A 17,079-nucleotide genomic window follows, 5' to 3' on the forward strand; every position below is an offset into this window, starting at 1 on the left:
CAGTGAATCCTGACGTTTTTCCTCCCCACGCCTAGCAAAGCAGCCCCATTGGGTTTTCCTGCAAGGGGAAATTGAGGCAGAGACTTTCCTTTCTGGGGTGCTTTGATCTGGGCTTGGCCTTATGCTAGCATCATTGCATGGTGCTGGGTAGAGGCAGTTATGTAGACAGTCATGTCCATGGGTTGACCTTTAAAGGTCCCTTCCAACCCAAACCAGCTAAGACCATGAAAACACTGGTCCCCCATATCTCACGTTACTCCAGTGAATCTTAGCAATTAACCATACCTGACTCACCGTGGCCAATCTGTCCCTCTTCACTCCAGGGATGATGCTCTCACCTTTTGTTCACTTTCAGAAGATCTGCACCAATGTTCTCAAATCTGGAGCATATTTCCACTTCATTAGGGAATGAAAAAATCGTTTGCTCGTTCATGCCGAAGGCGGCGGGAAGGAAGCAGGAGCGTGTTGCTCCTCGGCGTCCCCAGCAAGGACAGCAAAACCTGACATACAGCCCCATCGCTGGGCTCAGGGGGGTCACACCACCTTCTCCCAACCTACACGGGTGATATTGCCCCAGCGCTGCTCTGTGGGTGTTTGTCGAGGAGCAGCGTGAACGGTTTGTTATTAGTTCACAGGAGCTGGGCTGTGTGTGCGGTGGGGGGTCAAATTGCTTGGCTGTGCCAAAAAGAAACCCTCCTCCTCCTCCTGGGGTTTCCATTCAGCTCTACCATTCAAGAGGGAGGCGAGTCAGACACCAAGAGAAGCTTTTTAGGGAGAAATAAGGCAATACTCAGTTCAGGTGGAGAAAATTCCACACTTGGATGCCCCAAGGAGCATCTCTTGGGGCAGACCTTTTCTTGGGGCAATGGGGCTAAACCAGATGGCTTTTCATGGGTCTCCCCATCCTTCTCTTCATCCCTTCTCCTCTCCCTCTACACTGGTTTAAGCCCTTTAACAGCCACTTAGCTTGGGGGAAGAGGCTGAAAGGACTCAAGAGCCGAAGCAATGCCCACCACTGCCTGCAAGATGGGCAGGATGACAGACAACACCCAGGGACGGTGGGAAGGAGCACACCACGCTTCTTTCTGTGCCCACCCCATCCTCTCACGTTGCCCACGGCATCCCATCCACTGGTGCTGGCTTGTTGCTTTGCTTTGACCTCTTTGTGAGCCATCGTGTTCCCAGGAAAGTTTATTATTAGAGCTTGCACCCACCTAACCTAACCAAACAAACAGCCGCTAGCGGAAAGGGACACCCTTCCCAAACCAAGCCAAACCTAAAATGTTTGTGTTTCATTTGCTTTGCAGCAGCGATTTTAATCTGCAGCACAGATCAAGCAAGCACAGCCATCCCTTCCCTGCCTCCCTCTCCCATTTTAGGGAGAGGAATTTAGGGATTTTAGTTATTTCTCTGGTCTTGCAGCTAAAGAGAGAAAAAAGCCGTAGGCCTTTGCTTTGTGAAGAGAAATCTCCTATCAGCCCCACTCTGTCATGATCCTGTCCCACTGCCAGAGCAAAGGTCCTTGGGCAGGGGGACAACATTGCCTTTTAGCAGATTAATTTTAGGGAAAAAAAAAAAAAAGGCAGGCATAATTCAAGGAGCTTTTTAACCTCATCTCCTGAAGAAATAAAGCTGCAGGGAATCATAGAATGGTTTGGGTTGGAAGGGACCTTTAAAGGTCATCTAGTCCAACCCCCCTGCAGTGAGCAGGGACATCCTCAACTCGATCAGGTTCCTCCGAGCCCCATCCAGCCTGACCTTGGATGTTCCCAGGGATGGGGCATTGACCACCTCTCTGGGCAACCCGTGCCAGTGCCTCACCACCCTCATCACAAAAAATGTCTTCCTTAAGGGAGGGGTTTGTATTTTTGCCACTCTCCATTAATACCTTCCAAGCTCCTGGCCAACCTGAACCTGCAGAAGAAAGAGATCCGAGCCATGTCCGCCACTGGGGACGCATCGCTAAACAGCAGAAAGCCCGAGCCAGACACCCTCGCATCCCTGCCGCACGTGTAGGAGGATGCGAAGATGTTTCCCTGTGAGCAGGACGGCTGCTGCCTCCTCTTTCTGCTGGGCTCAGGACCAGCCAAATCCAGGAACAGCAAGCAATTTCTTCATTTTCTTCCTAAAATTGAAAGCAGAAGTCTTCTCCCCAAGGCAACTTCTAATAGCATCCGTAGTCACGAATGCACACGAAGATGTGTATGAGGTAGATGCGTGTCATCCTGGTGGACTGCTCAGGATGGAATACATGGAATAGGGGCAGGCCACCGCTGACAGTGCAAGAGGCACTGTAATTTGTAATTCTGCCTTTGTGTTCTTCTTCGTGCCAACAAAGGGAGAAGGGATGCGTCTGCTGGTACAGGATGAACTTCAGCCCTTATCTCAAGAGGTTCCACAGGGAAATACAACTAAATTCTCTATTGTTGCACAGGAAACACATCTTTCAACAGTCTTCGGCATCAAACCTGCCTCCGGGACCTTCCCCGTCTCCTGGTGACATCCCTTCTGACCTCGAAAGCTCTTCCTCCCCGTTTCCCCGCGACGTGGCAAAGCCTGCAAACAGTCCCGGAGCATCGGGAAGGCAGCGACCCCCAACCCAGCGCCACAGCCAGGACAGCGCGTGAAGCCTCCGCGTCCTACGCCGGGTTTTAGGGAAGAGGAGGCTGACGTAGAGGGTGGGCACGTGGGGTTAGGACCTGCTTTCCTTCCCGTGGTCGTACAGCCCAAGCTCCAGCAGCAGGAGACTGAGCACATCCTCCAGGTTTGCAACCCTTTGACTTGAAAGACAACCTGGACAAACCCACCCAACTTCTCACTTGATGCACACAAGCCACCTTAGATATTCTGCATCTCTCTCCAGAAGACCCTGCAACCCATCCTTACCTTATCTTTGCTTCACAAAGCAAGCGGAGGCGCAAGGGAAGACTGCGGACAAAACCAGCTCTTAGGCTGACAAGATAAAGAGTTAAAACAGGCAAAGCAAAAGCTTTGAAAAAAAAGCAGTTATGTAATAAATCAGATATTAGAAGGCAGGAAGGTGCGCTATATAGAGGAATCAAAGTCCGGAACAGGATGTATATAAAGCAAATATTGAACTAACTTTGATAACACAGAAAAATAGAAGATTTTTGGTGGGGTTAACTGAAGGCTCAATTTTAACTATTCTAAATTTCCTGTTTTACTCGTGTCGGGCGGTTTTACAGTGATCTATACAATACATTGTGTGCCTAATGATTTCCTAGCCATGAATGGGTCACTCAGATTTTACTTTCCATGCTTTTTTTTTTTTTTGAGCAATAAAGCTATTGAAATCCTCCAGGCCTTGCCCATTGGGTGTTTTCTTTCCTACCAAGACATCAAACTACCCTGAAGGTTTATTTTAAGCCAATTCAATAGGAGGGATCACACAAGCACCTTGTTGAAAGTGTACAATGGGAGCCGAACCCAGGGCTATTCAATTAACAAGTGCTCCATTTTCATGCAATTCCTGTTGTGAATTCATTACTTTAATTAGGCTAGCAATTTATGAAGCTAACAAGGCATCATTTGTCTGCGGACACGTAGGCGAAGAAATTCCAGATCAATTCACATTGGAAGGCAGAGGAGCTCACGACAAGCTAAGCAGAACTGGAAACCTTTCTCTGCAGATACCACCAGACTCACCAAAATAAAAAGAGATAACTGAGAGCAAGGAGCAAGACTAAAAACCCTGACCGAAGGGATATGTTCAGATTTATCTAGAAAAACCTACCTCATCTCTCTTTAGAAATGAAACTCTTGGGCATCCTTGTCATCTACTCTCCTTCAAAGGATTTTAAGCTTTACATCAGTTGAAGGGTTTGCTCTTCACCAACTCCTATTAGTAAGGGAGCACGATATTCCTGCTGGTCATTAAAGACCTTCCTCCCAGCATCTAATCTGTGTTTATCCTTGGCCACTGCATGCCCCCTTTGTGGTCCGGCCAAAGCAAGGCTCGTTTTTAGCGTCCCTGGATGAAACAGGATTTCCATCCACCCTGGTCACTCTTGCTTAGACGTTTTTGGAGTATTTCTTTCCTGAGCACAAGTGACCAGAAAAGCACAAGCTATCCCAGTAATCTACAAGTGTGTGGGTCACTCCGTACCACACTGGAAATACTGGTACCATTCACATGCCAGAACCTATTTGCATTTTTCAGAGATGCTTTTGCACCAGCCTCACATTCAGCTTTTCTTTCTCGGTTTGAGTGACAAGAGCTCAAATCCCTTTAGCAATATCTTAATTACGTGATTTTCAGTGCTACCCCTGGGTCCTCCACTTCATTCGCCACCATTACTTGACCCTCCTCTGTCTATAAAAGTCCTCTCTACTTCACATCCTTAGTGAATTTACTGTGTAAAATCTCCTGTGACTAATTTTCATAAAAGTATTCACTGTGCATGTTCCTCATGAGCTCCACCACAAAACCTTTCCTCAGCCCAATTCTCCTTGGAACACTGACCATCATCATCAAACCTTCAGCCAATTCCTAACTGACCTTGTGACGCTTCCACCAACCCCCTTGGTCTCCAAATTAACAGTTTCCTATCTTGAAAACCTACCAAATATACCACCAGAGTCCAGGTAGATGAGATCTTCCACATTTCCTTTGCCTAGAAAAGGAGTTATTGAAGGAGCAACTCAAGCTGATAGGGAACAGTCTGAATGACAAAGGGAACAGACCAACCTTGTGAGATCTTTCCCAACCGAGATTTTGCAGCTCCTAGGACACCCACCTGTGCATCCCTTCCATCCATGCCTGTAGGCAGCAAGAAGTTATTTCGGACCAGAAAAAAACCCCAAACCAAATTACATTTTAAGATTCTTAAGGCAGAAAAGACCTTGAGAGTCTCAGCTTGATCGTGCCTGACCTGCCACAACAGAAATTTTACCCGTTACGTTCCCCACGTCAGCACTGATGTGCAGACATAAGACACGTTAATAAATGAACGTCTCTCAGCTGGGCAGATTTGGAAGCTGCTGAAGCCCAGGAGCCTGGGGCTCAGCGTCTGGCATCCACCCTATGGGTTAGACAACTCAAGCTCTGCCTGCAGATCCCACCAGCTGAGATGACCCACCTGAAAACAGAAAACGAAAGGACAGAGGTTGAAGCGGGGAGATGCACAGCAATGCCCAGAGATCCTCCTTCGATGAGGAGGAAAGAAGAGAGTCCTCGAGTTTAAGGGGACTGGAGCAAGGATTTTGGGGTGAATGGGACCCATACCTTTGAAGCTAAATGGCAGTGAGAAAAGAGTAATATACATGAGCTGGAAGGTTTGATTCTGCTCTACAGAAAGTAGAGAATGAGGGAGAGAAGAATAAGCCACTTCAATGAAAAAGGATTCATCTCCACAGCCCCTTACAAGAGTTGGATCACAGAAGAGACCTTCTTTGACCTTTATATTTTGTTTCTAAAAAAGGAGACCGTAAAAACAAGCCTATAAGTGCGCTCACAATAGTTCAAACACATTGCACGCTGTCTCTCTAAAGTTTTAGGCTGCTAAAAATAAATCGACATTTCAACAGCCTCAGCTTGAAGAAGAGAGCTGTAGATTAGGGCTCAACGCGAGGGCAATGGGGCTGGGCAGCGAGCGAGATACAGCACTGAGTCAGCACCGCCGGTTTTCCTAGAGGACAGGCAAGGGTTTTAAAATCGGGAGCAGATAAAACAATCTCAACCTTGCGTACTCTCCTGCTCAAAGCTTTTATTGCTCTTTATTTTTTGCTAACGCGCCAACGCAAGGGTATTTCCTCTGATCCTATAGCACAGAAATTTCCCCAAAACACTCTTTTCTTCTAAGATCTGTTGATGCAGCTTTATACTTTCACAGGCAACTTCAACCCAGAGGGATTTCAGGAGCTGCAGTAGCGCATGTTCACAAAACTGAGGCCACCAGGAGCAGAATCAAATCCCAGTCTCCTCGGAGGAAGCACCACTGGCCCGTTGGGTGATTTAAAGCTTATCAATTATGACCACTACTTTTGGAAAGGTTTAAGCTAAGTATTCTTGGGATGGAGAAAAATGATTTTCCCTTATTTTTGCCACGGAAAAATAATCCAATAGGATGGAGCACCGCAGGATTACAATACAGGGGGCAAAAGCAAGCAGCAGGAAAAAAGGCACATGTCATATGGAAGAGTCATCGGAAGCACAGAATTGGGGGGAGCAGTAGCTAGCAGATCACATAAAGGGGCAATATGGTGCTTGCTTTAAAAGCTTCCCCACCAATAATCTTATGGTACATTGCAAGTATATACAACTAATAAAAATGTAAAGACAGAAATTGGGATCTAGAATAAAAAAAACTTGCCCTGTATTTGTAGGTGATGTTTCCTCCTTTAAGTCCTTCAGACAACTCTGTCGCCATATGCCTTCGCTAAACCCAGGGCTGATATTTGCAACACGAAGCACGAGAGCAACAGATTTTGATCTCTCGACTTTGTCGAGCACCCCACACAGCTGACCGCACCTCTAGGATACAACCAAACACGTGCCTACTATCACATGGAGGCACAAGAAACCAGTCATTTGGGGTTTTGGGGAGGAGAGCATCCTGAATTGAGGCCAAAATAATTGCTGAACACAACGTCATGTTCATGGAGGGGGCGATAGTTAAGCCAGTGGTCCCCAACACCAGATATTCCAGTAAGTCCAGTAAAAGACACCTCACTTCTAGAAAAATATCCCAATACTTCTGTATTGGAGTAGTTTCTAGAAATTCCTAAATCACAAACAGCTTGTTACTGGTCACAGAATTTTTCTCTTTGCACTCAGGCTAAAGGGTTGTCATGAACAGAGCTCTAGCGGGGTACTCCTCCCGGCCAGAGCTCCAAAGCACTTACACATCCTGAGCTGACAGTCTAATTCCTGCAGCCTTTCTGTAAAGCATTTCTTTGCAAAGAACATCTCTTAAAATCCTAGGAAGACGATGACGTTCACGTTTTAGTCATCAACCACAAACTGAACTCAGGTTAAATCTTGAAAATCCAAAGTGAATGGAAGACGCAGAAACCAGTGCGCAAAGGCAGAGAGCAGTTACACACCAGAGAAACTTGAAAGATAATCCAGGCAGGTTTAAAAAAAAAAAAGTAATGAAGAATTTGCTTTTCTTTCACTGACCTTCAGCAATTTAGCTGCATATGATGAGCATCTTAAGAATAACCACGTGGTAAGAGATGAATTAAGCCATGAGTCGAGACTCCAGATTTCCCTACTCAAGCACCCAAGGGACGGTGGAAACCCTTCTAGCTGCTTGGCCAGCGTAAGATCTAGCCCAAAGGCTTGTTTTGAGAACACGTGCCCACATGTGAGCAGTAACAGGATCTGAATGCTCTTGGCAAACCTGACACGTGAACGATTTTGTGGGGTCTGTAGTTTAGTACTGAAGCGATAACTGGCTGCTTCTCCGAGACGAGCAGTATATAATGATAGGGAAGTTGTTTAGAGTTGCACTGACGGCATGTAACACAAAGTCAAAGGAAACTGCACGAACTCCACAGTTCAAGAGCAGCTGATGCAGCCCAAGTGCATTTACAAGTGGAAGAGTCCACGCTTTCCAAAACTAGCGGCACAGCAAGGGAAGATTTCTGGATTTCAATCAAAAGTCCATGCATCTGAGGCTGCTGTTTCTTGTGTGCATACCTGGAGGATGCAATACAGGCTGTATTTAACATGCTGGTTTTATGGAAACAGTTCATAAACATCAATCAAGCGCAAACCTTCCGGGGGGGGGGGGGGGGGGGGGGGGAAGAGAAAAAAAAGGCAAAAGCATTGTCAAACGAGACAGAAACTTGCAAACTGACCTGACTCATGCACAGCCTCCCGCTCCGCAACCAAAGCAGAAAAAAAGAGCATAAGGTGGACTTGGCCTCCCAATGGCAGCTTGATTTTAGATCAACAGAAGTTGATCTTGAAACTGCATCCTCCTTTATATGAATACAAGGAGTAGGATTTAGCTCCTGCATTTCTGCATATGCAACTGTCAACTTATCCGTAAGTACAACTGCTGAAGGACGGAGATGGCAGGTGGGAAGCCGATCAAGGTCCTTCATCCTACAACTGGTTTTAAGTTTTACCCAGTTAGAAATCCACACAAGAAGGTCTAAACCTAAAATAACAGCTTAACCTCCCCCAATTTCCTTAAATCTTACACATTTTTGTTTGAATATAAACTAGTCACCTTTCTGCCAGTTTAGAAAACTAATAAATTTTAAAAGAAAACTGCTCAATGCTTAAAAATTCAAGTTTAGGAAATAGTGAGTTTATTAAAGAAGTCAAAGACAGACAGCAGATGGATACTGTTTATTGGTTCTTTCCATCACATCTGAGTTACAGGTGTAAAAGTCACACGAACTGCAGGTATAAACATGTAAAACAATACAAAAATAAATGGAAAGGTAATTTTATATTTACTGAATCAAGTTGTGTAATAAATATAACAGGCGAAAAGCTTCAATCACACAATTCAGTTTAACTGAAGTTACAGTAGTGTTTGTAAATACAAGTTTTTAACTTAAAGTTGCAAATATTAAAGCATTGAGAACTAGTATGAAAGTGAATTTTGGCACATTGTAAAGTGAGAAGTGTTACATTAGTATCTGACTGTTGTGTAAAAATGATGTAATTTCTCACTAGCTTTCTGAGGTACGTTTTTAAACAATCTAAAATTAGATCAACAATGCGGTTCTAACAACTCACAGTTTACAATTCACTATACTAGTTACAATTTTTCCCTTTTAAGAATACCAAAGTATTCCAGAGCTTAAATCTGTGCAAATTCAGAAAAGTTTCAATTAAAAAACAATAATTAAAAAAACTTATTAGGGAACTTTTACATGCAACTTAAATCCTCCCTGCAATCAGCTTTGTTAATTGCTAAGTGTAAAATTGGACTAATAACAAATTGCACAGCTTAATATAAAATACTCCAAGATCGCAGTGCGGTTCAAGTTGCAAATGTTCCTCTCCTAAGTTTATCACATTTTTCTCCCTATAACTTCAGTAACTTCTGACCACACTCATTCTCGGTGAGGAAAAAAAAAAAAAAAACACCACCACAAGCTGCTAACATGAAGGTCAGCAAAGCACATAAACCCCTTGAGGACTCTCAGCACTTCTTCACAATATCAGAAATGCCTGGACACAAAGTTACTGTTACCAATTTTCAAAATACAATAAAAGATAAAGGAACAGTGTAATGGCACTTTTTCTGTATCCAAACATTTGCGGTTTAGAAATGGTGCTTTTTTTTTTTTTTTTTTTTTTTTTAGTTTTACAGTAGCTAAAAAAATTTTCAAATCTAGATCCTTAGCAGTATCTCCAACCTCACCTCGACTTCAGAAGTGAGGGAACCAGATTACCCTACAGACGGGGTTTGATACAGTATAAATATCTCTGACCAGAGTACAAAAGTTATGCTCTTCTAAAAAAAAAAAAAAAAAAAAGTGCTGCTGATTGTTAGAAGTAACTCCAAAATAATCAGCAACTGCTATTAAACTATCAGCAGCATCAGGCATTTACACATTTTAGTCCTCAAAGAGTTTTCTTTTAAACAGTTTAACCATTTGTGCTAATATTCTTCACTAGGTTAATTTTAAGTCCTTTCACCAAAACCGTTTTTCCTTTAAAAAAAGAGGGTGCAAGCAATACAACCCATGACATCCATTTATTTTATGCTTCTTAAATAAATGGTGTCATCTGCAAGGCACTACTATGTTTAAAGGATACCATTGTCACAGTTTCACTATTTCAGTATTTTTTCTGTTTTAAAGTCACAGTTAAAAACTTAAAAAAAAAATAAAAATTGAGGTAATCAATTTATTTCAATACCAAAATATATTAATTGAAATAGTACCAGTATGGTGAAAGGTCTTCATAATACACAGCTATTACCATATAGCATGCAGTACGGTATATAAGTATACTAGGCCTTTGTTCTGAGCTCTTCTGCTTCAGTTTTTAAGGAACAGCTCAATTTGCACAGTAGCACGCCAATTTTGAATACTTATTTCCTTTTTGTTCACAGGGCATCGCACGTGTAATTACAACTCGCTACGCCAACCCCAGATGAATTAGCCCCATCAACATTTATTTTCAAGAGCTGCACAAATTGGAGTTCTTAAAAAGAGTTCAGCAGAGCAAAATAAGCTACAGTATCTTCATCTATCGTTCAATCAATTGCACTTAAATCTACTGTTATTGACTTACAAGTTGAGACAAAGCACCACCGAAGTGCCTGCTGCCCCAACCACTGGTATTTCTTCCGACATTACATAGTCATACCACTATTCTAGAAATATGGCTTTGCAGATTAGATAACTCGTACTGAGAAGGAGCACGCTGGGTTTACACTAAGTTTATTGGCAAAGCACTATAATTTGTTACAAATTTTCTAATGCCCCTTTTTATTGCAGTGTTACAACCAGAGTTTTGTACTCTAATAATCCTGGTCTGATAAATTGTTTCATGCAACCAACTGTACTTAGTTTGTAAACACCCGCTAGCCCCTCAAATCCACTGCTAGCTACGTTTGCTCTACCAGGCACTACAGTATATTAAGACTAAAGTATAGCCATGCATAGATAAACTCACGAGCCTTATCATGATGCTCTATACCTGTAATATGGGTTACCCCAGAAAGCCTAGAAACACAAACTAATCGCTGGCTTTTATTGTACTCGAACAGGATACAAGTAGTTTATAAAGTCTCGTGGTGTGCAAAAAAAAATTTCTTAAATTCAGACAGCTTTTTAAATCTAGTAGGAAAGCTAGTAACGAAACCTTATCAACATCTATATCCCAATCTGCAGCACCTGGAATTCCACCTCTGCACTGTATAACCACCACAGCACAGGCACTGAGCCAGCTAGTAGCAACATGTACTCAAAGTCTACCTAAAAGGTGTTTCATTTTTTGACAGGCTTACTGAAATTTCAGCCATTTCATTTTCCAAAGGTAAAAAAAATGTATTTCTTAAGTAAGGCATAAAACTGTATTTAGCCTTAGGTTTGATGGCAGGAGTTAAATCTCATTTTCCTGCCACAAAAAGAGACTGCGTGGACACGTTATAAGTATTTTAAGTGTACTGTAAGAAATTATTCATTCCGTTTCTTACTGTGTTACATATATCTGACCAAAAGCAAAAGCTGCAGTTGCATTAAAAGACAGAGCTGTTCCTAAGGCAAGGGAATATGAAAATAAAAAATTCCTCCTGGACTGTTTTCACTTGACTAAATTCAGAACACACAGCACGCTACAATAATCTGCTTATTCAAATAAGCTTCAACAATTATGTCTAAGTAGCTGCTAGGGTACCTTATAATCCTTCAGTGATCTTTGAATTCTCACTTAAAATTGTACTGAATTAAGTTAAAGGACAAGTTGCCAGAATTCCTATTATAGCGTGATTTGGTAACTATAAAGGTTCTGTTGCAAGTACTTAAAACCTGGTGTATCAGTTTAGTGAAATGTTACGGCATGCAAATTTCTCTGAAAGCTTCACAAAAAAAGTTCTTTTGTATTTCACGTGTATCTCGTGGTATTTTTTACCTTTGGAAATAAGTCATTTTCATGAAAAGGAATTCCTTAGCTAAAGAATCTTCCTCTTCCCTTGCTTTGCTTGCTTAGTTTTTAGTACTGAAATAAGAATCCTTCAGAAATAATCTTCTAAGCAACAGCAAGTTGCAGATTACTACCATCCATGTCATGTTTTCTAGAACACCAATAACAACACTGGGAAGAAAGCAAGATATCCCTACTTATCTTGTTTCACCCTGAAATGTATAAACATCTTTTCTTTCGAAAATTCAAAAATTCTGACTGCAGATTCAAACTGTGCAGAGGTTATGAGACATACAGTCCCCTCAGAAAAATGCAGATGCCTAAGCGTTCCCCCATTTCTCGCTTTGGGAACACCCTAACAGCAGTGGGATTAGGTACTCTTCCGAGTTTTTTAATTGTTCCCCCATTTCTCGCTTTGGGAACACCCTAACAGCAGTGGGATTAGGTACTCTTCCAAGTTTTTTTAATTGTTCCCCCATTTCTTGCTTTGGGAACACCCTAACAGCAGTGGGATTAGGTACTCTTCTGAGTTTTTTTTAATTGTTCCCCCATTTCTTGCTTTGGGAACACCCTAACAGCAGTGGGATTAGGTACTCTTCCGAGTTCTTTAACTGTTCCCCCATTTCTCGCTTTAGGAACACCTAACCGCACTAGGATTAGGTACTCTTCCGAGTTTTTCCAATTGTTCCCCCATTTCTCGCTTTGGGAACACCCTAACAGCAGTGGGATTATTAGGTACTCTTCCGAGTTTTTTAACTGTTCCCCCATTTCTCGCTTTGGGAACACCCTAACAGCTGTAGGATTAGGTACTCTTCCGAGTTTTTTAACTGTTCCCCCATTTCTCGCTTTGGGAACACCCTAACAGCTGTAGGATGAGGTACTCTTCCGAGTTTTTCAATTGTTCCCCCATTTCTCGCTTTGGGAACACCCTAACAGCTGTAGGATGAGGTACTCTTCCGAGTTTTTTAATTGTTCCCCCATTTCTCGCTTTGGGAACACCCTAACAGCAGTGGGATTAGGTACTCTTCCGAGTTTAATTGTTCCCCCATTTCTCGCTTTGGGAACACCCTAACAGCTGTAGGATGAGGTACTCTTCTGAGTTTTTTTTTAATTGTTCCCCCATTTCTCTCTTTGGGAACACTGTAACAGCAGTGGGATTAGGTACTCTTCCGAGTTTTTTAAATGTTCCCCCATTTCTCGCTTTAGGAACATCCCCCAATCCCACATACTGAAGTATACCACTGCTGATCAATGCTCTTGTGCAACAAGTTTCAAGGGACACCCAGAGATTAAAGTGGTTTGATTATCTGCACGACGGACCAATTCCATGATTACATTCTGACCTACTAGGAAATACAGTTTTGCTTCTTTTCTTCTTATTTCTTTAAATAAGTTTCCACTACTAGCCAGAGATTCCAGGTGATGCTTTTTACAGTCTGGAATTAAGGTGAAGTGGAAGCAAACCTGACAGTACAAACAGCTAAGCAGTTACCATATTAAAATGCCAACCTTACAGGAATGATCTCTTAGTTTTAAAAGGAGTGCTGAAAACTGACATTTCACTTAATTTTCTAGTTAACCAGCAAGGACAACAGCATTTTTGGTTACTGACGGTGGTTCAGAAATGCACAGAACACACGTGCTTATGTCTTCTGCTCAAAGAGATCGTGATACTCTTGTTCTTCTAGTTCTCTGTTGTACTTCTCTATTTCCCTGTTGGCTTCTTCCAAGTAATCATTCATGAATTGGTCCATTACTGATTTTGAAAAACTAAGGAAAAACTTTTGTGCAAATAGCATTCATTAGAAAAGAACATACAGGTTTGAAGGATGTGCCAGTTCAGGGACACTTACTGAAAGCAGAAATTCAATATACTACCTTCCCAGAGTCCTGCAGTCAGACCTAACCACAGCTACTCTGTATTACTCAGGAATAAAGGAGTTGCACAATAGACATTTCCCAATCAAGAGGAAGAATATAAGAACAGCAAAACTACAGCAGGTTTGCAGGTGTTTACAGCTATTTTGGTTAAGTGGGAGTCTAAAAAACTGCCCAAAATTCAGATCATCCAGAAGTGGTTAACCAGTACCTGTATATTTTATTGCCAAACACCAAGATGGTGACGGAGTAAAGATCCAGTGAATACTGGAGTCCAAGTTTGCTGTTAGGCTATTTTCTGCCAGTATACCATAACTAGGAGCTTAACCTGCAGACAGAAGTCTGCTGGTTTAAAATTTTAAAGTTGTCCCATAGGGCATAGAAAATAACTGTTTGTTCTTATTCCAAAACACAACCATAGAACCCACTTGGATTTTTGTACGGTTCGTTGAAGTTAAAGTGAAAAAGTAAACTGGGAATATAACCCCAAATTTGAAATTTCGGTAATAAAACAAAGACAAAAGCAATAGAAAGTTATGAAAACAGGAAAGGAGAACAGGAATACACTAGAAAATTAGTATTACTCTGGCATTTCTTGCCAAAAGACAAAAATACGATCAAGTTTAAAATAAAAAAAATAAAAGGAATTTTTGGAAAGAAATCCAGATGACCCTACTTCAGCTCTAGTTCACGTTCTGTAAACTGACACCAAACAAGACCAGCAAGGACAGTTCATTTAGAAATGTATATATGCCACAGTTTGAAAAGTAAATCATACTGCTTGCAAGCTGAAGTAGTTTTAAAATAAGGTTTTACTTGCTTAAGTGAGTTTAAAAATTGATTACAAAAAATGCACCTCCACACCTAATTCTGAACAACCTGTTCATACTACTGCTTTGCATCCAGTAAGGTTTTTCTCATACCAAGGTACAAGATGAGAGCAATCATTTAATATCAGCTTCACTGCAAAATATGTGGCAGAAAAAAGGATACTGTAGTAAAACCTAAACCAACTCTGACTGTTTTTACTTTAGTGTGTGCACATACATGCATGCACACAAAATTATATTCATTTGGAAGCTTTATCAGTCATGACCAGGCATTAAGCAATACTACAGGACTATTTGGTTTGAAAAATATTTCTTTGACAAGCTGTGGTCCATAAATTATTCTCTGCGTGAGCTCAATGTACAGTTTTGGGATTGATTTGTTGGTTCTATTCTGCTTCTTAGATCATATATCTGAAAAAGTGTTTTAACAGTAAGCTTTAAATGGCAAGTAGCCATGCACAGATTTCAGGAACAAAACTTTTCACTTCATATTACCACCAGCAAATCAAACTGGCTCTTCACCGTATCATCCACTTTGACAGTCTACATTTCAGATTTGCATAGCCTCTTGCCTACCTAAAAGCTTCACCAAAAACCCCCACATTTTAAAGGATACATGGATGGTAATCCATTTTGTCACCAAAGAAATTCACAAATTGAGTCCCGTTGTAAAAATAACCAGCTGGAAGTGGATCCAAGTGGCGTTTCACCTACATTAAGAAAGAATATACCATACATTAAACATTTAAAACTCAAAACTGCTTAGAGACGGTCCTGACAAACTTAAATAGATAAAAGAAGAATTCCTTCTGCTGAACTTAACAGCCAGGGAGGAAGGTTCGGCTCCTGGCTGTAAAGGAGCGCTCTGAAAAAACAGTATGACAAATGACACCCATATGGACTAGGGGAGTTAGGTACAGCGACACTAACCATAGCCATGCCAAACTCTAAGGAACCCAACTCCAGAAACAACACTTACAACCTAAAAGTAGTTGATGAGGGCAGGATTAGGCATTTGGGATCCTAATTTGCACGTGACAACCTGCACAGCACAGAACAGGGAGAAAAGACGGGGAAAGACCGTTACGGTAACCAAAAGCGTATGCTTGTCCAACACCTTACACCTCCCCCTAATTTTCAGAGCTAACTTGAAGCTCTGAGGTAACACCAAGATTTATATCTCAAATCCCTCCTGGACAGCCTCAGTTGTGTTTCAAGTATATCCAAAGACAGTAAGGGCCATAATAATTTAGTGATCAGCACACTTGTTATGGCAGGTATGGGAGGCGCTCTATCATACAAATGGATATTTCAGCCGAAAAAAAAGAGTTTGCTATTAATTGCGTCTACTTACGTGAATGTTTTTTATTTCCTGAAGGGTTAGCATTCCTCTGGTTTTCAGGGCTTTCCTCTGAGGTTTCTGTATGAAGAATTAGACCCCAGTTATATACCTACTAAGTGACAATGTGATACTACAGTTTAGTTTAGTTTAAAAAAAAAAAACCACAAAAAACAACAACAAAAAAAACCAAACAAAAAAAACCCCCAACCCATACCACAAACCAGAAAATTTTTTTCTTGAAAATGTGGATAACGGTAGCAAAATCTATGATCACATGCTATCATGCTCAAGCCCAGCACAGAAGTACTCCTTTTAGAAGCATGTATTTTAAAAATTAATTTCTAGACAGAATTATTCAATTATATTAAAGCACTCGAAACTATGTTCTGAAAACAAAAGTAAAAATTAAGTGATCTTACATAAAGCATCATTAGAAATGACAAATTCTGAAAGTACTTCAAACAATACAATTTAAATACAGCTCTACTGCAAAAAAATGAAGAAAACTGGCAGAGGAACCGAAAAACCATCTAGTTTTTAGTCTGAAAAGTTTTATAATTAATTTCTTTCACGCAGCATGCAATAACTGTCAGAACTATCTGAAACCCTAAATTAGCCATGACTAGTGAGAGTGTACAAAGACTGTTTGTTGTCTTGAACTGCTGAAAGAGGAAGCACTTCACGCTTGAGATAGCATTTAAATTCCAAGTTTTCATAAAATTAAAATATAATTCCATAGAGTGCTTTCTTACATGTAAAAAGCATGTGTCTCCATATATTGTCCATGTGAATCATACAGAGCATGAGATATGATCACAGAAAATGTATACTTCCCTGAAGTAACACAACCTGCTAGAACATAGGTAAGAACCTGAAGATCCTTAGAAACAGCTCCAACAACGGTCTGCAGGAAACTTTTTTCCCTTCCTACACAGCTTCTTAGAGATACTATGCAAATCCTAAGCTATGAAGAAGTAACCACGAGTATTTTTAACTAACATATGTTCCAAAATGGGCATCACAAAAGGGCACAACTATAGGCTCAGGTTCCAGCTAGAGTGCTAAAATATGCAATTTGTACGGTTGAACAGTTTCTGTCCAAGTATATTTCTCCATCAAGCCTCAAGACTCACTTCCTAAGACCTTGATGTGCAGCCTGGCAAAAGTAATACTTGCTGCTATTACTTGGTTATGTAGCAGGGAACCATCTTGTCCCGCACTCCCGGTCAGGTCGTGCCAGTCACCGTGTGAAGTTACTAAGACACCGCAAGTGCAAAATGTGCCTTCCAGGCCCTTACGACGTACATAGTCCCTGTTCCCTGCTCCAACTTCTGCTGCACAGGTACGTTAGCCATGCAGAAATACATGAAGCCTTACATAGCTGCACAGCTGACAAATTAAGCAAGACAAAATGAAAAAAACCTATACCCTCCATTTCAGTGGATTAC

The 17,079-nt window shown here is 41.5% G+C and overlaps 1 protein-coding gene and 1 long non-coding RNA gene across 11 annotated transcripts in view; one reads left to right on the forward strand and one right to left on the reverse strand.

Annotated features, from left to right (window-relative positions):
* Nucleotides 1-11,861: 11,861 nt before the first annotated feature.
* On the forward strand, nt 11,862-12,841 carry LOC126034923 (uncharacterized). Of its 10 annotated transcripts, none has more exons than XR_007504801.1 (5): nt 11,912-12,016; nt 12,163-12,183; nt 12,255-12,316; nt 12,459-12,541; nt 12,682-12,787. It is a non-coding gene; the product is annotated as an uncharacterized LOC126034923 (long non-coding RNA). The 10 variants fall into 10 exon arrangements; XR_007504796.1 differs by having other exon boundaries at nt 12,459-12,612; nt 12,682-12,761; XR_007504800.1 differs by lacking the exon at nt 12,163-12,183 and having other exon boundaries at nt 11,862-11,955; nt 12,242-12,316; nt 12,459-12,612; nt 12,682-12,761.
* Nucleotides 12,510-17,079, reverse strand: part of DNAAF9 (dynein axonemal assembly factor 9) — a 74,184-nt gene continuing 69,614 nt past the window's right edge. Inside the window, exons 35-37 of the mRNA XM_049792720.1 lie at nt 15,644-15,709; nt 14,906-14,999; nt 12,510-13,337 (exon numbers count right to left, since the gene is read on the reverse strand). Of these exons, the coding sequence (XP_049648677.1) occupies nt 13,225-13,337; nt 14,906-14,999; nt 15,644-15,709 (273 nt within the window). The 3' untranslated portion in view covers nt 12,510-13,224. The remainder of the gene's footprint in view (nt 13,338-14,905; nt 15,000-15,643; nt 15,710-17,079) is intronic.

This window comes from Accipiter gentilis, chromosome 3 (genome assembly GCF_929443795.1).
Source record: "Accipiter gentilis chromosome 3, bAccGen1.1, whole genome shotgun sequence".
Taxonomy (NCBI): Eukaryota; Metazoa; Chordata; class Aves; order Accipitriformes; family Accipitridae; genus Astur; species Astur gentilis.